At 40.3% G+C, this 17163-nt stretch overlaps 1 protein-coding gene across 10 annotated transcripts; it reads right to left on the bottom strand.

The window, feature by feature from the left end:
• Nucleotides 1–745: 745 nt before the first annotated feature.
• Nucleotides 746–16839, bottom strand: CYP2R1 (cytochrome P450 family 2 subfamily R member 1). 10 transcript variants are annotated; one of them, XM_063782815.1, is made up of 6 exons: nucleotides 13775–14293; nucleotides 13062–13099; nucleotides 8396–8537; nucleotides 2757–3389; nucleotides 1851–2180; nucleotides 746–1038 (listed from the first exon to the last, which is right to left on the bottom strand). In XM_063782815.1, exons 1-6 carry the CDS (start codon nucleotides 13815–13817, stop codon nucleotides 863–865), a joined length of 1362 nt encoding a protein of 453 aa, XP_063638885.1. In that variant the 5' UTR covers nucleotides 13818–14293; the 3' UTR covers nucleotides 746–862. The 10 variants fall into 10 exon arrangements, with proteins under 10 accessions (XP_063638885.1, XP_063638888.1, XP_063638886.1 ...); XM_063782818.1 differs by having other exon boundaries at nucleotides 13576–14293; XM_063782816.1 differs by having other exon boundaries at nucleotides 13523–14293.
• Nucleotides 16840–17163: the final 324 nt, after the last annotated feature.

Here is a 17163-nt window from a genome sequence, read left to right on the forward strand (position 1 = left end):
GTCTCTAAAGCATGTTTTTGGATTTGAATATAATTATCTTTAGAAAAATAACACTAACCCATGGAAATGCCTAGAGACCTCTAAAAGATATAAGTGAATTCAATCTTTAATCCTTGTGATTGGTTTTAGAAAGAAGTGGTGCCAGGGAAAATGTGCCAACAAAGATTCAATAGCCATTTATCATTTTAAATTTTAAATATATTATTGTAATGTCCTATCTACTTAACTGCTATGAAGATGGACACTCAGGGTCACACAGACCCTCATTTATAAGAAGAATGACACAGTTCTTATGAAGACAGAGCAGGAAGCAAGATATGAAAGCACTGGCAGGCTCTACATTAAATACATATTTCTTCTACCATCTCCCACCATATCTAAAATACCTCTATAGTCCAAACTCATTTATTTGTGTTTTAATTTCTTCTGTAGTCCTCTATTAAACTGGACTGGTACCACACAGTTTATTAATGTCAATACCTGATCAGAAGGGAGCTGGTTTCTGGAACCAAGGCCCCCCAGGACAGAAGGCAGATGGAGTCAAGAAGGGATGAAAGTACCTGGTACTAAACAAGATGCTCAGCTTAGGGCGTCCATGACCCTTCTTAGCATTTTAAGCAACACCCATCATTTGCACCTTTGTGTCTCTCAACAGAGAATTTTATCCCAGAAGTCATAAAATCTTGAAAAACAATCACGACTAGTGCTTGTTTCTGCTCTAGTACTATTTTAAGACACATCTGTGTTCATTTGGCTTTTTGATGCTGTGACTTTTATTCTAATACACACATTGATTTGATTAAACCAAGTTCAGGGATAAGGCAAATATACATCCTTGTTCCCGAAAACATCCCAGGCAGTTTCAGCGTCTTTCAGCACAGATGAGGTAGGGTTGGGGCTGCAATGTCATGCCTAACCTGGGCTTCAGATCTGGAACTAGTTCATGTGGAAAATGCAAATGAAACCTCTGAAGCAATGCTGTAAAAAACAAGAACATTTCCATGCGAGCCAACTGTTCTCCAAGACAATGTCTTCTTCCTAAACAGAAAAAGCAGATGTAATAATTTTTTAAACCCACAATCTTTACCAAAATTAATGTCTAATATTTGGATGTCATTCAGGAAATCTGGAATTTAAAGAAAGAGGGAATTATGTTTATTAAAGGATTTTCTTAAATCTCAAAGAATAGAAATTGACACTTCAGCAAGCAGAACCCATTCATTTACCTCCTTTTGTTAGACCACGGACTTTTGTAAGACTTTAGTTCCATCTCCCACTTCCCTCCTATGCTGCAACAGAGCCTAAGATATGCCGCAAAAGATCTAATTTGAGGTGAGACATTTTGCTCAAGAACAGTCCACTTCATTTCAACTAAGTGTGTATTCTTCCCCAATGAAGGGGAAGAGTTTCTAGTCCATCTTCCATGGGTCTTGTGTACCTTTTCACAGAAGAAGCAATATTTTCCTAATTGAAGATGAAGTACAATAACCAGAAGCCAAGAGAGTGAGATTCCAGTTTTACTTAAGTGACTATATCTTTTCCCTCTCTGGGTCTCAGTTTCTCAAGCTACCTGTTACTGAATTCTCATTCCACAAGTTTTGAAAAACAGATTTAGAAGAAGCCAGGGGTTCTCAAAAGTTCATCTATAGTTAATAAATTAAGGCTTATATTAAGCCGAAACAGATGTTAATTACTTCCAATTTAATCATTCTCTCCTGTAAGAATCAGTTCTGTGTTTTTAGAATTGGGATATTTAATTCTATAGAAGGATGCTTTAGATTAAGATGCTGTATCTAATGAATTATCATTATCCTTTATTCTAAAGTTACGCCCCGTGAAAGTTCTCTTACCTAGGGAAAAAGGAACCAAAGCTTCCTTCTTGGCAAAATATCCACTGCTGTCCAGAAATCGCTCAGGATGGAACACTTCTGGGTCTCTCCAGTACTTTTCATCAAAGTGTACAGAATAAAGATTTGTAATTACTGTTGTGCCTTTAGGAATGGAATAACCACGTACAACTGCATCTTCAGAGGTTGCATGGAAAATCCCTAATGGAACTATATTACAGAATCTTAAAACTTCATGCAAAACTGCCTCAGTATAAGGCATTTTGCATTTGTCGTCCCAAGAAGGCTTCCCATTAGGGCCCATAATTAAATCAATCTCTTTCTGAACTTGTCCTGTCAGAGAAAAAGTATTCAAGTTATTATGCAGTTCTTAGAATTATACCTAAAGTTATTTCCCTCTGGAATAAAATAAAGGATAACCTATAACAAGCCAATAGGATATAGATACATCCAGATTCAGATTTTTTATTATCTGGGCGTTCTATTGAAATATATGCTATATATCTTGTTCTAACAGTAGTCAGTGCTCTGGGTAGCTCTATTGTGAAAGACATAAGTAATAAGAATAAACATTAAACATACCTAGAATTGGAGTAAGAAAAATAGTAAAGCATAAAATTAGTTTTTAAAATTCTATCAGAGTTCAGATTCCAGCTCTGCCACTTGCAGACACACAGTGTTTTTTCTGATTTATAAAATGGGCATAATAAGACCTCTTTCAGAGATTTTTTTTACATGAACTGAGATAATAGATTTGAAAACTCTTTTTTGTAACTATTAAATATTTCTATACTTGGCTGGCATCGCAGGAGTTCCTAAAGAAAATGTATTGTGCATGGCCAAGACTCAAAAACATGTATGAACCCTACATGTAAGGATAGACCCTGAGATCATCAAGAGAATCCTCACCTTGAATATTAGGATAAAGGGCCATGAAAAGAATCGCCCACCGTAGCACATTGGTTGTAGTTTCAGTTCCAGCAATGATGAGTTCACCCACTGAGAAAATTAGGTTTTCTTTGGAGAAAGTAGATGCTGGGTCATTTTTACCTTGATCCATCTCATCTAAATAAGCATCAACAAAATGCTGAGGTAGCTGAGGCTTTCTGTTGACTGAAGCTTTTTCAATGAGTCTGGAGAGAAAATCATAGACTACGGCTGCATTTCTAAACAGCTGTTGATGTTTTCCAAAAGGCAGGATGCCAATCCATGGAAAGGCATTATACAAGAAGACTGAGGCACTGGCAGCTAGTTCCACATTTTCACTAAATAACTCAATCATGTGCTGAAAATCGGTGTCTTCATAAGTGAATCGTTCTCCAAAAATGATCAGATTGGTTATGTTTGAAACAGCATTCGTTATTAACTGTTTAAAGTCAAAAGGTCTACCTTTGTACGTTTCAATAGCATCATTGAAAAATTTGGTTTCTTCCAAGATTTTAGATTCAAAAGACTTTTGGCCATATCCAAAATATCGAAAACTGTTTACAGCTAATCGTCTGTGATCGACCCATCCTCGGCCATATCTGGAATTGAGTAAGCCTGAAAAAAAATATTAAAATATTGTATAATTCCTACTTCTCTGTATCTAAAAAATGAAAGGGAACAAAATTTTTTTAATGGATGGTTAGTCATCCTTCTCCAAATTATCCTCCTATATAACTACATGGTTGGGTCCTGTTCTCAGCAACTCATTAGCCAGAGTATTATAACAGATAAAGTTTTTCTACTCCTTATCTGTGGACTGGCAGAAAAGGCCTATAATTGCACCACCACAAGAAGCTAGTCAGTCTTGTGTAATTTAACCTGGTGAAATAGGCCCAGGTGACTATATTATCCAACTTTTACTATAAGCCTAATTTACCAAAGACAAATGACCACATGTTCAATGGACAAAGTTTTATCTTAGACTAAACAAACACCTAAAAAATCATCCTTCTAGGATTAGAAATTTTCTGCTTAAAAGAGAATAGATTTTAGAAAATAAATTTCCTCCCATTAAAGGGATATGGTAGACAATCAAGTAACTATGACAGGGGTAAGGGTACTCTGAATGAGCTGTCAATATAGTCGAAATGCTGAAGTCAAAAAAAGGGCAAACATGAAGCTCAAACTTTTCTAATGCTGATATTGCCTGCCTTAAAATTTCAGAGTCTCCACAATGTATCTGCTGTTTTGATGTTGCTACTATTGAAATTTTCTCCCTTAAATTAATTCAACATCTTCAGTGCACATATTTATGTAACATGTACTTTACTCAAAATTTCACTCATTACTGGGACACGGTTGTACCTCTGATAAATTTCACATTGATATGTGATTCCCAATGTTGGAGGTGGGGCATGGTGGGAACTGATTGGATCATAGGGGCAGATCCCTTATGAATGGTCTTACAACATCCCCTTGGTGATAAGTGAGTTCTCCCTCAGTTAATGTGAGATCTGGTTGTTTAAAAGTTAAGGACCTCTCCCTACTTGCTCTGTTGCTACCACTCTTGCCATATGACCTGCTGGCTTTCCTCAATGCCTTCTGCCATGATTGTGAGCTTCAGTAGAAGCAGATGGCCTCAACAGAAGCAGACGCCAGCACCATGCTTCCTATAAAGTGTGCAGAACCATGAGCCAATTAAACCTCTTTTCTTTACAGGTTACCCAGCCTCGGGTATTTCTTTATAGCAATACAAAATGGACTAACACAACCCACAATGAAAAATGTCACATTCTCTTGTGTACATGAGGTACACACAAAATTTACATTCCAACAACTTATTGTGCAATAATTTTTGAATGTAGAACTTATTAAAAAGTTACTGTAAGGGGGTCATTAGTGCTGTGTAGCAATCTTACATTCCCATAGTCCATTCTTTTTTCTATACTCCCAGATGACTATTCATTCAACAGATATTCATTTAACATGTATTTGTGGAACACCTACTATGTTCCAGGCAATGTTCTAAGTGTCAGGAATGTATCAGGGAACAAAAGAAGCAAAGGTCCCTACTCTCACAGAGCTTAGACACTAGTAGGAAAGACAGACAAAACAACAAATAAATTATACAGCAAGTAAAAAGATATAGGGTAGTCAGCAAAATGCTCACTGAGAAGATGACATCTGAGTAAAGATTTAGGAGATGAGGAAGTGAGACAAGCAAATACCGGAGGAAAGACCACTGCAGTTAGAGGTAACAGCTAGTGCAATGGTGCCAAGATGAAACCAGCCCTAGAGAAATATGTGCACATGGGATACATACACAAGAAGGTCAGAGGAGCACTGTTTATAACAACCCTACACGGGCCAAGCTGTGTGCCTGGGCATGACACTGGGCTCACCCAAAGGGCAACTTTTTCCCATTCACACAGTGGGCTAATAGTGGCCATGATTTTCTACTTCCAAGGTCAGTACATAGTACCTTAAAACAACACATATCAAACATAGTGTTGGAAGTTCTGGCCAGGGCAATTAGGCAGGAGAAGGAAATAAAGGGTATTCAATTAGGAAAAGAGGAAGTCAAATTGTCCCTGTTTGCAGATGACATGATTGTATATCGAGAAAACCCCATTGTCTCAGCCCAAAATCTCCTTAAGCTGATAAGAAACTTCAGCAAAGTCTCAGGATACAAAACCAATGTACAAAAATCACAAGCATTCTTATACACCAATAATAGACAATCAGAGAGCCAAATCATGAGTGAACTCCCATTCACAATTGCTTCAAAGAGAATAAAATACCTAGGAATCCAACTTACAACAGACGTGAAGGACCTCTTCAAGGAGAACTACAAACCACTGCTCAATGAAATAAAAGAGGAAACAAACAAATGGAAGAACATTCCATGCTCATGGGTAGGAGGAATCAATATCATGAAAATGGCCATACTGCCCAAGGTAATTTATAGATTCAATGCCATCCCCATCAAGCTACCAATGACTTTCTTCACAGAATTGGAAAAAACTACTTTAAAGTTCATATGGAACCAAAAAAGAGCCTGCATCGCCAAGTCAAGCCTAAGCCAAAAGAACAAAGCTGGAGGCATCACACTACCTGACTTCAAACTATACTACAAGGCTACACTAACCAAAACAGCATGGTACTGGTACCAAAACAGAGATATAGATCAATGGAACAGAACAGAGCCCTCAGAAATAATGCTGCATATCTACAACTATCTGATCTTTGACAAACCTGAGAAAAATAAGCAATGGGGAAAAGATTCCCTATTTAATAAATGGTGCTGGGAAAACTGGCTAGCCATATGTAGAAAGCTGAAACTGGATCCCTTCCTTATGCCTTATACAAAAATTAATTCAAGATGGATTAAAGACTTAAACGTTAGACCTAAAACCATAAAAACCCTAGAAGAAAACCTAGGCATTACCATTCAGGACATAGGCATGGGCAAGGACTTCATGTCTAAAACACCAAAAGCAATGGCAACAAAAGCCAAAATTGACAAATGGGATCTAATTAAACTAAAGAGCTTCTGTACAGCAAAAGAAACTACCATCAGAGTGAACAGGCAACCTACAAAATGGGAGAAAATTTTTGCAACCTACTCATCTGACAAAGGGCTAATATCCAGAGTCTACAATGAACTCAAACAAATTTACAAGAAAAAAACAACCCCATCAACAAGTGGGCAAAGGACATGAACAGACACTTCTCAAAAGAAGACATTTATGCAGCCAAAAAACACATGAAAAAATGCTCACCATCACTGGCCATCAGAGAAATGCAAATCAAAACCACAATGAGATACCATCTCACACCAGTTAGAATGGCAATCATTAAAAAGTCAGGAAACAACAGGTGCTGGAGAGGATGTGGAGAATTAGGAATACTTTTACACTGTTGGTGGGACTGTAAACTAGTTCAACCATTGTGGAAGTCAGTGTGGCGATTCCTCAGGGATCTAGAACTAGAAATACCATTTGACCCTGCCATCCCATTACTGGGTATATACCCAAAGGACTATAAATCATGCTGCTATAAAGACACATGCACACGTAAGTTTATTGCGGCACTATTCACAATAGCAAAGACTTGGAACCAACCCAAAGGTACAACAATGATAGACTGGATGAAGAAAATGTGGCACATATACACCATGGAATACTATGCAGCCATAAAAAATAATGAGTTCATGTCCTTTGTTAGGGACATGGATGAAATTGGAAATCATCATTCTCAGTAAACTATCGCAAGAACAAAAAACCAAACACCGCATATTCTCACTCATAGGTGGGAACTGAACAATGAGAACACATGGACACAGGAAGGGGAACATCACACTCTGGGGACTGTTGTGGGGTGGGGGGAGGGGGGAGGGATAGCATTAGGAGATATACCTAATGCTAAATGACAAGTTAATGGGTGCAGCATACCAGTATGGCACATGTATACATATGTAACTAACCTGCACATTGTGCACATGTACCCTAAAACTTAAAGTATAATAATAATTTAAAAAAATAAAAATTAAAAAAAGAAATAAAAAAACATATAATTTTCTACCTGGTTTTTAAAAATCTTAAGTTGAATGCTTTATGATAAAAACAGTCTAAACAATAAATTTACAGCTTTGAAAAATATATACTTTGTCTCAAATATTACTGTGATTGCATCATCTTTCATTTTCATCATCTTTTTAAAGGTCTATTATAATTGTGGCTGCTTCTTTGGTCTAATTGTTTGGTTTTTATTTATATTACTGCTTTCAAGTATCATTATACTCTGGCCTGAGAATTCAGTCTTTTACAAGTTGTGCTTTCTCTGCATTAGTTGATTTCCTTTGTGATGTAATATAGGATTTTAATTTTTGCCTTTTCAACCAATGTCTTTAGTTTTTGCCTATGTAAGCAAGATATTGTTAAATTTTTATTTGAAATTAAATGTGAAACTCAGAAATTTAGGACACAACTTTAGTAAAAATTCTTATACTATTAACTATTAAAACCACTGTATGTGATCTGAACATTCTATTTTAGGCTGTCTGTTGCTGCTTTCTTCTTACCGATTTTGTCAACTTTCAGTCTTTCCCCCTTGTTGAATATGGAATCCCCAACACTGATCAATACTAAACCATACAGAATGCTAGTCCTTTACACAAACCATGCAACTCTACACTTACTAATCCCAGTGATTAGTAGTCAAAAAAGCTGCTTCAAGTTCTGTAAGCTTATAAGTAAAATGATAGTAAAAATGTCACCAAGTACTCAAGACTAGGTTCAAAAGGGCACTTCGGATTCAAGTGGAAGTATGTGTTTATTCCTAACTTGTTTCACAAAACCTGCAGATGTTATTAGGTGTTGATTCTTAAAAACATTATTTATAATACTTATTAGAGCTGGACCACAATAGAATTAGCAATGTACTGGTCTAAAATATGAGTGTAGTACAGCCTGAAAGGTCCTCAAATACTAGGTTCTGTAAATAAATAGTTTCTTATTAATCAGTACAAAATAATCCCAACTCTATGCACTAAAACTTAAAATAAGGAATGTGATTTAAAATAGCTTAGTAAATCACTAAATAGGTGCAAATAAACATACCTCCCATTTTTGTCATCTTCATGAATAAAGGAAGGCATGGTCTGTCTGCAAAAATTTCACTTTGATGAACAAGGCATTCCTTTACTACATCATAGCCATTTAGAACCACAGTTGATATGCCTCCAAGATCTAAACTGAAGATCTTTGAGAAGAGAAGAAAAACAACATTTAAATGACAACATGTATGGAGAAATATAACCATGGAAATCTACAAGTGGTAAGTGCGGCTCTTCCAGGATTTGTTACGTCCCTGAAAATATAGGCAGTTATTACTCAACTGACAATGTTCAGAGTGCCCTCCTTCTATAAGGCATGCAAAACTGTGTGATTTCATTATGCCATTCAGTGCCTAAAGTCACAGTCTTACCAACAGTATAATGAAAAGGGTACTGGACTCGGGAGGCCTGGGTCTAGTTTAAGGTTTGCCATTAAACAGATAAAAGACTCTGGGCAGAACACTTAACCTATCTGGGCTTCAGTATTGCCATAGAAAATATATTTGATATACATGCTCTTTTATGATTCATTTTACCTCAAAATGTTCAATGATATCTAGGAATCTCCTTCTATTTCCAAGATGAATGAGGCTAGTTAGGGAGAGGATTCTCAAATACCTGAGAGACAACTTTGAAGTATAAACATACTGTAACTAAGCCCATTTGTATTTGGCTCTCTGTATTCCACAAAGTGAATGAAGAGGGCTCTAAGGGAACCTAACCTTGGAGGAAAGGCATTTACCACATAGGTTAGGTGGCTGCCTCTCAGTTAAGGGGAAGGCAAAACAGGATCCATTCCATGCCTTGCTGGAGTTGTCTGCCCTGTGCCTCACCCCAGGTTCACTTACAATGTCACACCTCCTGTAGTCTATTCTAGTTAACCCAATATAAGAGGCCAGTCAGTGAGAGAACGATATTCCCTTATCAGTGGAATGTAAAGATTGCTTATTGCCATCCTTTCAGGATAGCTTTTTACAGCCAAAATACTGAGACAAGCCTTATCCCTGTGCAAACAAGTCAAGGAGATTTAGCCATGGTACACACTACTTCAGAAGAAAACAGGAGGCTTAGCAGAGAACAAAAGTTCAGCAGAAAGTTATATCAGCAAAGGTCATGAGGACTGCCAAGTGGTAACAACTAACCAGCTGAGTAATGGCCACCAGAGTCTTTGGCACACGGGTGGGCTCTGCCAAGTGAGCACTAGGTATATCCAGAACCTTGGGAAAAGAACATGGACTGCCTGCCATAAGCAGTGGTATTAGTCAAAAGTGACAGTAGAAGAGTTCTAAGTAAAAGGGAATGGCTACCAGCCAAGCAAAGTGGGGACAATGCAGTAATGTAGTCCTATTAAAGGAAAGTCTCTTCGCAGAAGGGAACTTTAGCAGAGACAATAAAAAGATGCCATTCCACAAGGATAGTAAAAGAGCCATGAACTTAAAGTTGTGTCACTATGAAGGCAGAACAGAGGGCAAATGTATTTCAGGATAGAGCTTCAGGGTAGAGCTTCAAACTGTGGACACCAGGGATCATAAAAAGCAAGGAGGAGCCATGGCTTGAGAAAGTTGTTACACAATCCACCTTTACTCAAGAATCTGAAATAGTCCTCTATTTGAGGGTAGAACTGGAGAAATTTTTACTTGAACTAGTATGTATTCCTGTATACAGTTTTCAAGGACTTTTGGTAAAGGTGTGTGACTCAAATTGTGAAAACTTATCCTTAAACTGCTTTGATCTATGGAAGGGTACAAGATTAGCTTATATATTCTTTGATTTATTCAATAATTTTAGTGCCAATTATGGGCTAATTATAATGCTGGCAGAGATGTAAACAGGAATACACAAAACATTTTCCTTGCCTTCTAGATCACTCCATGATCTTCAAGTCTCTTTCCCTCACCCAAACCAGCCCTACTCATAATTTTTCACTCTCCCAGTTAATGACCACTCCATACATCCTTCAAGTGGTTGAGGCCCAGGACTTTGCAGTCACCCACACTGACTCATTATTTTCTTCCAAACTCCACATCCAACTGCTCAGCAGTTATGCTGTTTCTACCTTCAGAATATAAACAGAATCAGACAATTTATTATAACCTGCAGGTGACCGGTCTAAGTCACCCGCATTTCTCCCTTATGTTATAACAACAACCTCCTAACTGGCCTCCCTAATTTCATCCTTGTCTTTTTACAGGTAATTCTCAACGTGGCATTCTCTTGCTTTATGGCCTTTGTTCTTGCTCTTTTCTTAGTCTAGAATGTTCTTCCTTTTGATATTCCTATAGCTTGCTCCTTCATTTCCTTTAAGTCTTTGTTCAGATGCTATCTTTGTGGTGAGACCTGTTCTGATTAAGCAATTTAAAATCTGACCCACTAACATTCTCCATTCCCTTACCCTAATTTAGTTTACTTCCTACTCTGTACTCTTTGAATATATTATATAATTTACTTGTGTTTATATTGTCTGTCTTCCCCCCACTAGAATATAAGCTACATAAGGGCAGGAATCTGTTTTGGTCACTGCTATATCTCTAGCACCTAGGACAGTGCACAGCATATGACAATAGAAATATATGTTGAATTAATGAATAGTCATAGAGACATACATTTAAACATATTATTATAACATCATGGGCTAAATGCTAATAACAGACAAATGTGCAAAGTGCTGTTGATGAAAACCATTAAGTGACTGCCACACTTTTCAACCTTTGCTTGGTTTGCTTCCTCATTTGGAAGGCTTCCTTTGACTGCCATACTACCCTAACCATACCAAGTCTTTAGGGACCATCCTCCATGATGCCTTTCTTGGGGCACTCTTTTTCTCTCTGCTTTGAACCACACGTGGGAGCTTAGAAGCTCCCATGGCACTTATTTAACACTATCTTGAACCAGAAACATTCATATTCTTGTCTTCTGCCTGCGTGCTAAATTACAAACTCCTTAGGAGCAGTGATATCATCTTTTTCATCTTTGAATCCTTACACAGAATCTCTTTCAGTGCTGTGCATAAAGTTCTCAATAAATGCTGTAAAAATAAATTAATACGCTGTCAATTCTACTTGCCTTAATGGAATTATTTTACTGTCCTGAAGTCCATTACCTGAAAATAATCGATAAAGCCACTTGTATTGGCTTTCCTAGCCAGGGAATGCCTCTTGAAATCTAGACTAAGATTAAAGTTACTGCAGAAATTTAAACATTCAGAATCAATCTCCAAGGAAATGGTAATTTTCAGTGTGATACACTTCTATTTAAGATTGCCTTTAAAATGAGTATATAAGTCCTGAGGACTGGCTGTTTAACTTTCAAGAATCACAAAGCAGAATTGAATTCACAGACTAACACAAAGGTGGGTGTCACTTGAAGTGACTGTCCTAAGCAATTTTAAAGTCCAGTTTTTTTTTTTTTTTTCTGTGAGCATACATCTCAAATTTAAAAGACAGTGGAAAACTAAGATTTTATTTAAGTCCTAGGTACAACTTTCCAGAACTTTTTGGAAGCACAGGAGAGAACAATATTCTTCAACCTCCAAAAAAAGGTATAGTATTTTAACAATTTATGCCAACTTTGAGACTTTGTCAGAATTGGAAAATATCTCTAAGATAATGGGAGATCTTTAGAGATGTTTCACACCAGGATAAAGATCAAATGCTGCTGTAGCCTAGAGTTAATATGTTTGGTGGTTATCAACTAGATCTAAGGCACAGTGAGGCAAACAATGTCTACTCTTTGATGCATACATTCTTTTTCATTTTTGCTCCTTTCAGTTTTTCCTCTGCCCCATTGCAGCTAGTAACAGTTTGGCCCTATTTCATTTGTAGTCAAGAGCTCTCTCTGTAAAGAACCATGGTTCCCTCAAACAGTGGTACCAGCAATAAAACTATGATAGGGGACTTAGACAATCCCCTGCCCAAAAGAAATATTCATAGTAATACCGAGTGTCTTTCAGTTCAAATATTTATATAAGAAAAGCTTAATTCCTTTTTCTGTGAGAAACCATTTCAAATAACTTGTTTAAAAATACTTTCAAATTTGGAGGTCGAACAAATGTGTTCTGTGTATAGAAACTAGTAACATAGGCCGGGCGCGGTGGCTCACGCCTGTAATCCCAGCACTTTGGGAGGCCGAGGCGGGCAGATCACGAGGTCAGGAGATCGAGACCATCCTGCCTAACCGAGTGAATGCCCATCTCTACTAAAAATTACAAAAAATTAGCCGGGCGTGGTGGCGAGCACCTGTGGTCCCAGCTACTCGGGAGGCTGAGGCAGGAGAATGGCGTGAACTCGGGAGGCGGAGCTTTCAGTGAGCCGAGATGGCATCACTGCACTCCAGCCTGGGTGACAGAGCGAGACTCGTCTCAAATAAAAAAAGAAAGAAACTAATAACATACACAATAACCAAGAACACTTGAGTAGCACTTTTCTGTTTTCTGTTGTTATTCTCACTACCGAGATGAAAAAAAAAAGTAAGACTCAGAATAGAGGTCAAGTTTTGTCTGGCAGAAGACCTGATCTCTAGTCTTATGCTTTCACATTTTATTTCTCTAGAATATTATGATGCTGTGTACCAAGATACCAAAGAGATCAAATATATTACATGAAAATCATGGGAATAAACTCAATTCTGGGAGAACTGCAGGTTGGAAAATAAGATCTAAGAATTATACATACCTTTATTATCTCGTCCAGCTTCCCTTTAACAACGTAAACTATTAGTGAACCATGAAAGGAACGTAAACCATTAGTGACTTTCTATTCTAGAAACCTAGACCAATTTTTTTTTTTTTTTTTTTTTTTGAGACGGAGTCTGGCTCTGTTGCCCAGGCTGGAGTGCAGTGGCGCGATCTCGGCTCACTGAAAGCTCCGCCTCCCGGGTTCACGCCATTCTCCTGCCTCAGCCTCCCGAATAGCTGGGACTACAGGTGCCCGCCACCACGCCCGGCTGATTTTTTGTATTCTTTTAGTAGAGATGGGGTTTCACCGTGTTAGCCAGGACGGTCTCGATCTCCTGATTTCGTGATCCGCCCGCCTCGGCCTCCTAAAGTGCTGGGATTATAGGCGTGAGCCACCGCGCCCGGGCACCTAGACCAATCCTTGTAAAAATTGGTTTAAGTAAGGATTTAAGGTCAAACCTGAAATACCACAGTTGCCAAACATCCCTGTACTTTTCCTTCAAAACACTGACCACAGCCTGTTGCCGATAGTGAGATTAGTTTTCTCTCTCCCACTCATCTGCCAACGCCTTAAAAGGCTGTATCTGCCTTCTTCACCGCTAGCGTCAGGCCTGTAGTTGCATATAAATAAGTGTAATTCAAAACAAAACAGGTGAGCTCTGGCCAGGACCCGTGGAAACTCCTGCCCCCTCCGGACGTCGGGACACCCACACACAAGCGGTGGTCGCCTTTTCCGCTGCCAGTCACAGGGCATTTCCGTGCTGCTTTCTCCTCCGCTGAATGAGGAGGAGCGAAGTACCGACCTCACCGGCTGGTTATGAGTTTTAAATGAGTCACCAAGTTGGCAGTGACAGTGGCACACAGAAGGCGCCTTTTAAGTATCTGCTAAGGTGCCGTTCCCAGCCAGTCAGAACGGCATTAACATCTGCGCTGTAGGACCCCCGCAGCGGATTTTAGTCAGCAATTCATTCACGCGTTCACAATCGTTTCCCAGGGCCCGCTTCTCAGTCAGGGGCGTTCCCCTGCATTCTCCATTCTCACAGCAAACGCCTACACCAGTCGTTCGTCGACTGCAGACACCGAAGAACCTGCTATTAACCATCTAGAACTCAGAACGCCTTGATTTTCCGACAAGCCGCGTGCAGCTTCCACAGAGCTGCGAGGCCGACTCGCAAGACACCCGCACCTGAGGGCATGCGTCCACCCTGGACCTGAAGTGGCGGCGCGGCTGGCGAGCCAAACGGCGCAGGCGCAGGAGCAAGAGCTCGAGCGGTAGCGGGAAAATCAGGACTGGATCGCCTCGGGGCCTCGGCCCGGAGTGGGTCACCGGCAGGGGCGGGGCTCCCCCTGCAAGGGGGCACGGCGTCGAGGACTTCTCCCTTCCAGACCCGGTAAGCGGGTGTCCCTCAAAGGGCAGCCGGCACACGGAGAGGTCCCGACTAGTCGGCCCAGGAGCGGCCATAAGTCCAACCAGGAAGGCCCTGGCCAGCCCGGGCCAGCCTGGCGGCCCTCCCTGCCCGGGGCCCGTCGGGGCTGTACCTCTCCGTACACCTGGCTCTGCTTTCTCATGTAGACATGGGGAAGCTCGGATGAGGCTGCCAGGGAATAGATGTTGCCGATAAATGGCAGCCCCGGCGGCCCCGGGGGGAAGCCCATCGGCCGCCTCTGCTTCAGCAGCTGGCGGACCCCTAGCGCGAAGAGCAGCAGGAAGAGCGCGCAGCCGAGCGCCGCCGCGCCCTCTTCAGCTCTCCAAAGCTTCCACATCGGCCCGAGCTGGAGGTGCGAACTCCACCGCAGCCCTGAGACCCAGGCACTCCCTCCAGCCCTGCCGTACTCCCATTGGCAGGATACCCTCAGGTCCCGCCCTAGCTCCGTGGCCATTGGCTGACTGAGTGAGCGCTCAGGCCCCTTCGGGACAACTACCCCCTAGTTTTGCGCGGCTGAGAGTGGACTTTGCGGAGCGGGTGGCCGGTGCTACCCTTTGGAGGTGGCGGGGCTCTAGGCGGAGCAATGAGCCAGGAGTCCATTTTCTAGAATGTTGACACAAGGGCATTGACGAGGTGTCAGGACGGCCTCACTCACTGGGCTAGGCGGATCCTGCCTCTCTGGGGCCAGACCTTTCTTAAAGTGTCTTTTTAAGTACCAGGTCTGCTTATTTCATTTCACACTAGGAAAACTGGAGAGATGATCAACACTGCAGTCTTTAGCTGAACCTGATACTTTTCAGAATTTCCAGTAGAAAATTGACCCATCAGTAGTAAAAGAAAGTAATTTTACTGTTTTGTCCTGTTTTACTATTTTTCTCCTGTTAATGTATTTTTGTGTGTGATCTTTTAATAATTGTGATGATTGAGCAGTTTATGTGATTAACTCAGTTTACCTATATTTGACCCCTCTCTGGTCTTAACAAAATGATTACTTATTGGCAATCACGGGACTCTTGTCTGCACTTGTTCACGGAGAGTATTTACTATTCAAGATTTCTGCCTCCACTGCGTGGAATTAAGCAACTGATTTCATATTATTCTTGCTAATTGTTTTTATTCCTGTTTTCTGTTGGACAGTTCCTGCAATACAGGACTTACTGGGTTTGGGACTCTTCTAACAGCTGCCCTCTAATTGTGATTTAGCAGTGGCATGAGTTTTATGGTCCTCATTAGCTTACGACTCATTCACACAACAAATATTTATTCAATGTCTACTATGTTCCCATGTCCTAAGCAATGGAGATACATAGGTGAATAAGAGCAACAAAGTCCTTTCTATAACTTACATTCTTATGAGAGGGAAGAGCAATGACATGGAAATACAATAATTTTCAATAATCAGAAGCAAACAAAAAGTGCGTTATAGAAAACGCCTGGTGGTTGGGGAGATACTTTAGCAGGCGAGGGCTGTCAAGGAAAGTCTTATTAGGAAGATGACATTGGAGCTGAGATCAACTGCTAAAGAGGTGTATTTGTTTCCCACTACTGTTGTAATAAATTACCACCAATCTGATGGCTTAAAACCACACAAATTTATTTTCTTACAATTCTTGAGGTGAGAAGTCCAAAATGAGTCTTCCAGGGCTGACAGAGAGGTGTTAGTGGGGCTTCATTCTTTCTAGAGACTGTAGGAGAGATTCTGTTTCCTTGTCTTTTTCAGCTTCTAGAGGCTGCCCACATTCCTTGGCTTTCGTCCCCATTCCTTCCTCTTCAAGGCCATTAATGTCAGTTTGAATCCTTCCAACATCGCTGTCTCTCTGATTATCTCTCTTCTACTTCCTTCTTCCACTTATAAGGATCGTTGTGATTATATTGGGCCCACCTGGATAATCCCGACTCAAAGATCAGCTGATTAGCCCTTTAATTCCATCTGCAACCTTAATTCTTCTTGCCATGAAACCTAACATATTCACAGTTCTAGGGATTAGTATGTGGACCTATTGGGGGAGGGGAGCATTATTCTGCCTACTATAGAAGGGAAATTTGAGGCAGATATGGGGGAAAATATTCCAAACAGAGGAAATATCAAGGGCAAAGGCTTCATATACTAAGCAAACCTTGTCCTCTGAGAGTGTTTCCAATTTCTCTCCATCTCCCACGCAAGGACACTGCGGAAGTCAGCAAGTTAGTCAGGTCTTTGAGTTTTTCTGTTTAACTGGCTTGTGACTATCCCCAGGGGCTGAAGTTACCCCCACAGGTATGTGTCACAGGATCTGCAGCCACAGAATATCTACCTACTGCCTATTACAAATGCCTATTAAGAGATACCTTAAAATTCTTATTAATCAATAATCTAATAAAATGAAAAAATAATTGTGAGAGATCATTACTAAATTTGGTCTCTAGTTTCTTACCAAAGGCCAGTGGAGATGACACAGGATGGATATTGGGACTGTGGGTGGGAGGCAATGCTGCTGAGGCACCAGGAGCTGAGGAATATCACCTATGGGATGCCTGAGATCAACCCTGCCTTTGCAACACCAGGAGGCTTACAGTTTTTGGTCTGGCCACAGCTGTTATACAGTACAGGTACTTGGTTCAGGAGTGGGCCCCCTGCCATCATTTATTTTCAGAAAGGATTAATTTTCATTACAAAAATATCCTCCAATTCAC

This window comes from Pan troglodytes, chromosome 9 (genome assembly GCF_028858775.2).
Source record: "Pan troglodytes isolate AG18354 chromosome 9, NHGRI_mPanTro3-v2.0_pri, whole genome shotgun sequence".
Taxonomy (NCBI): domain Eukaryota; kingdom Metazoa; phylum Chordata; class Mammalia; order Primates; family Hominidae; genus Pan; species Pan troglodytes.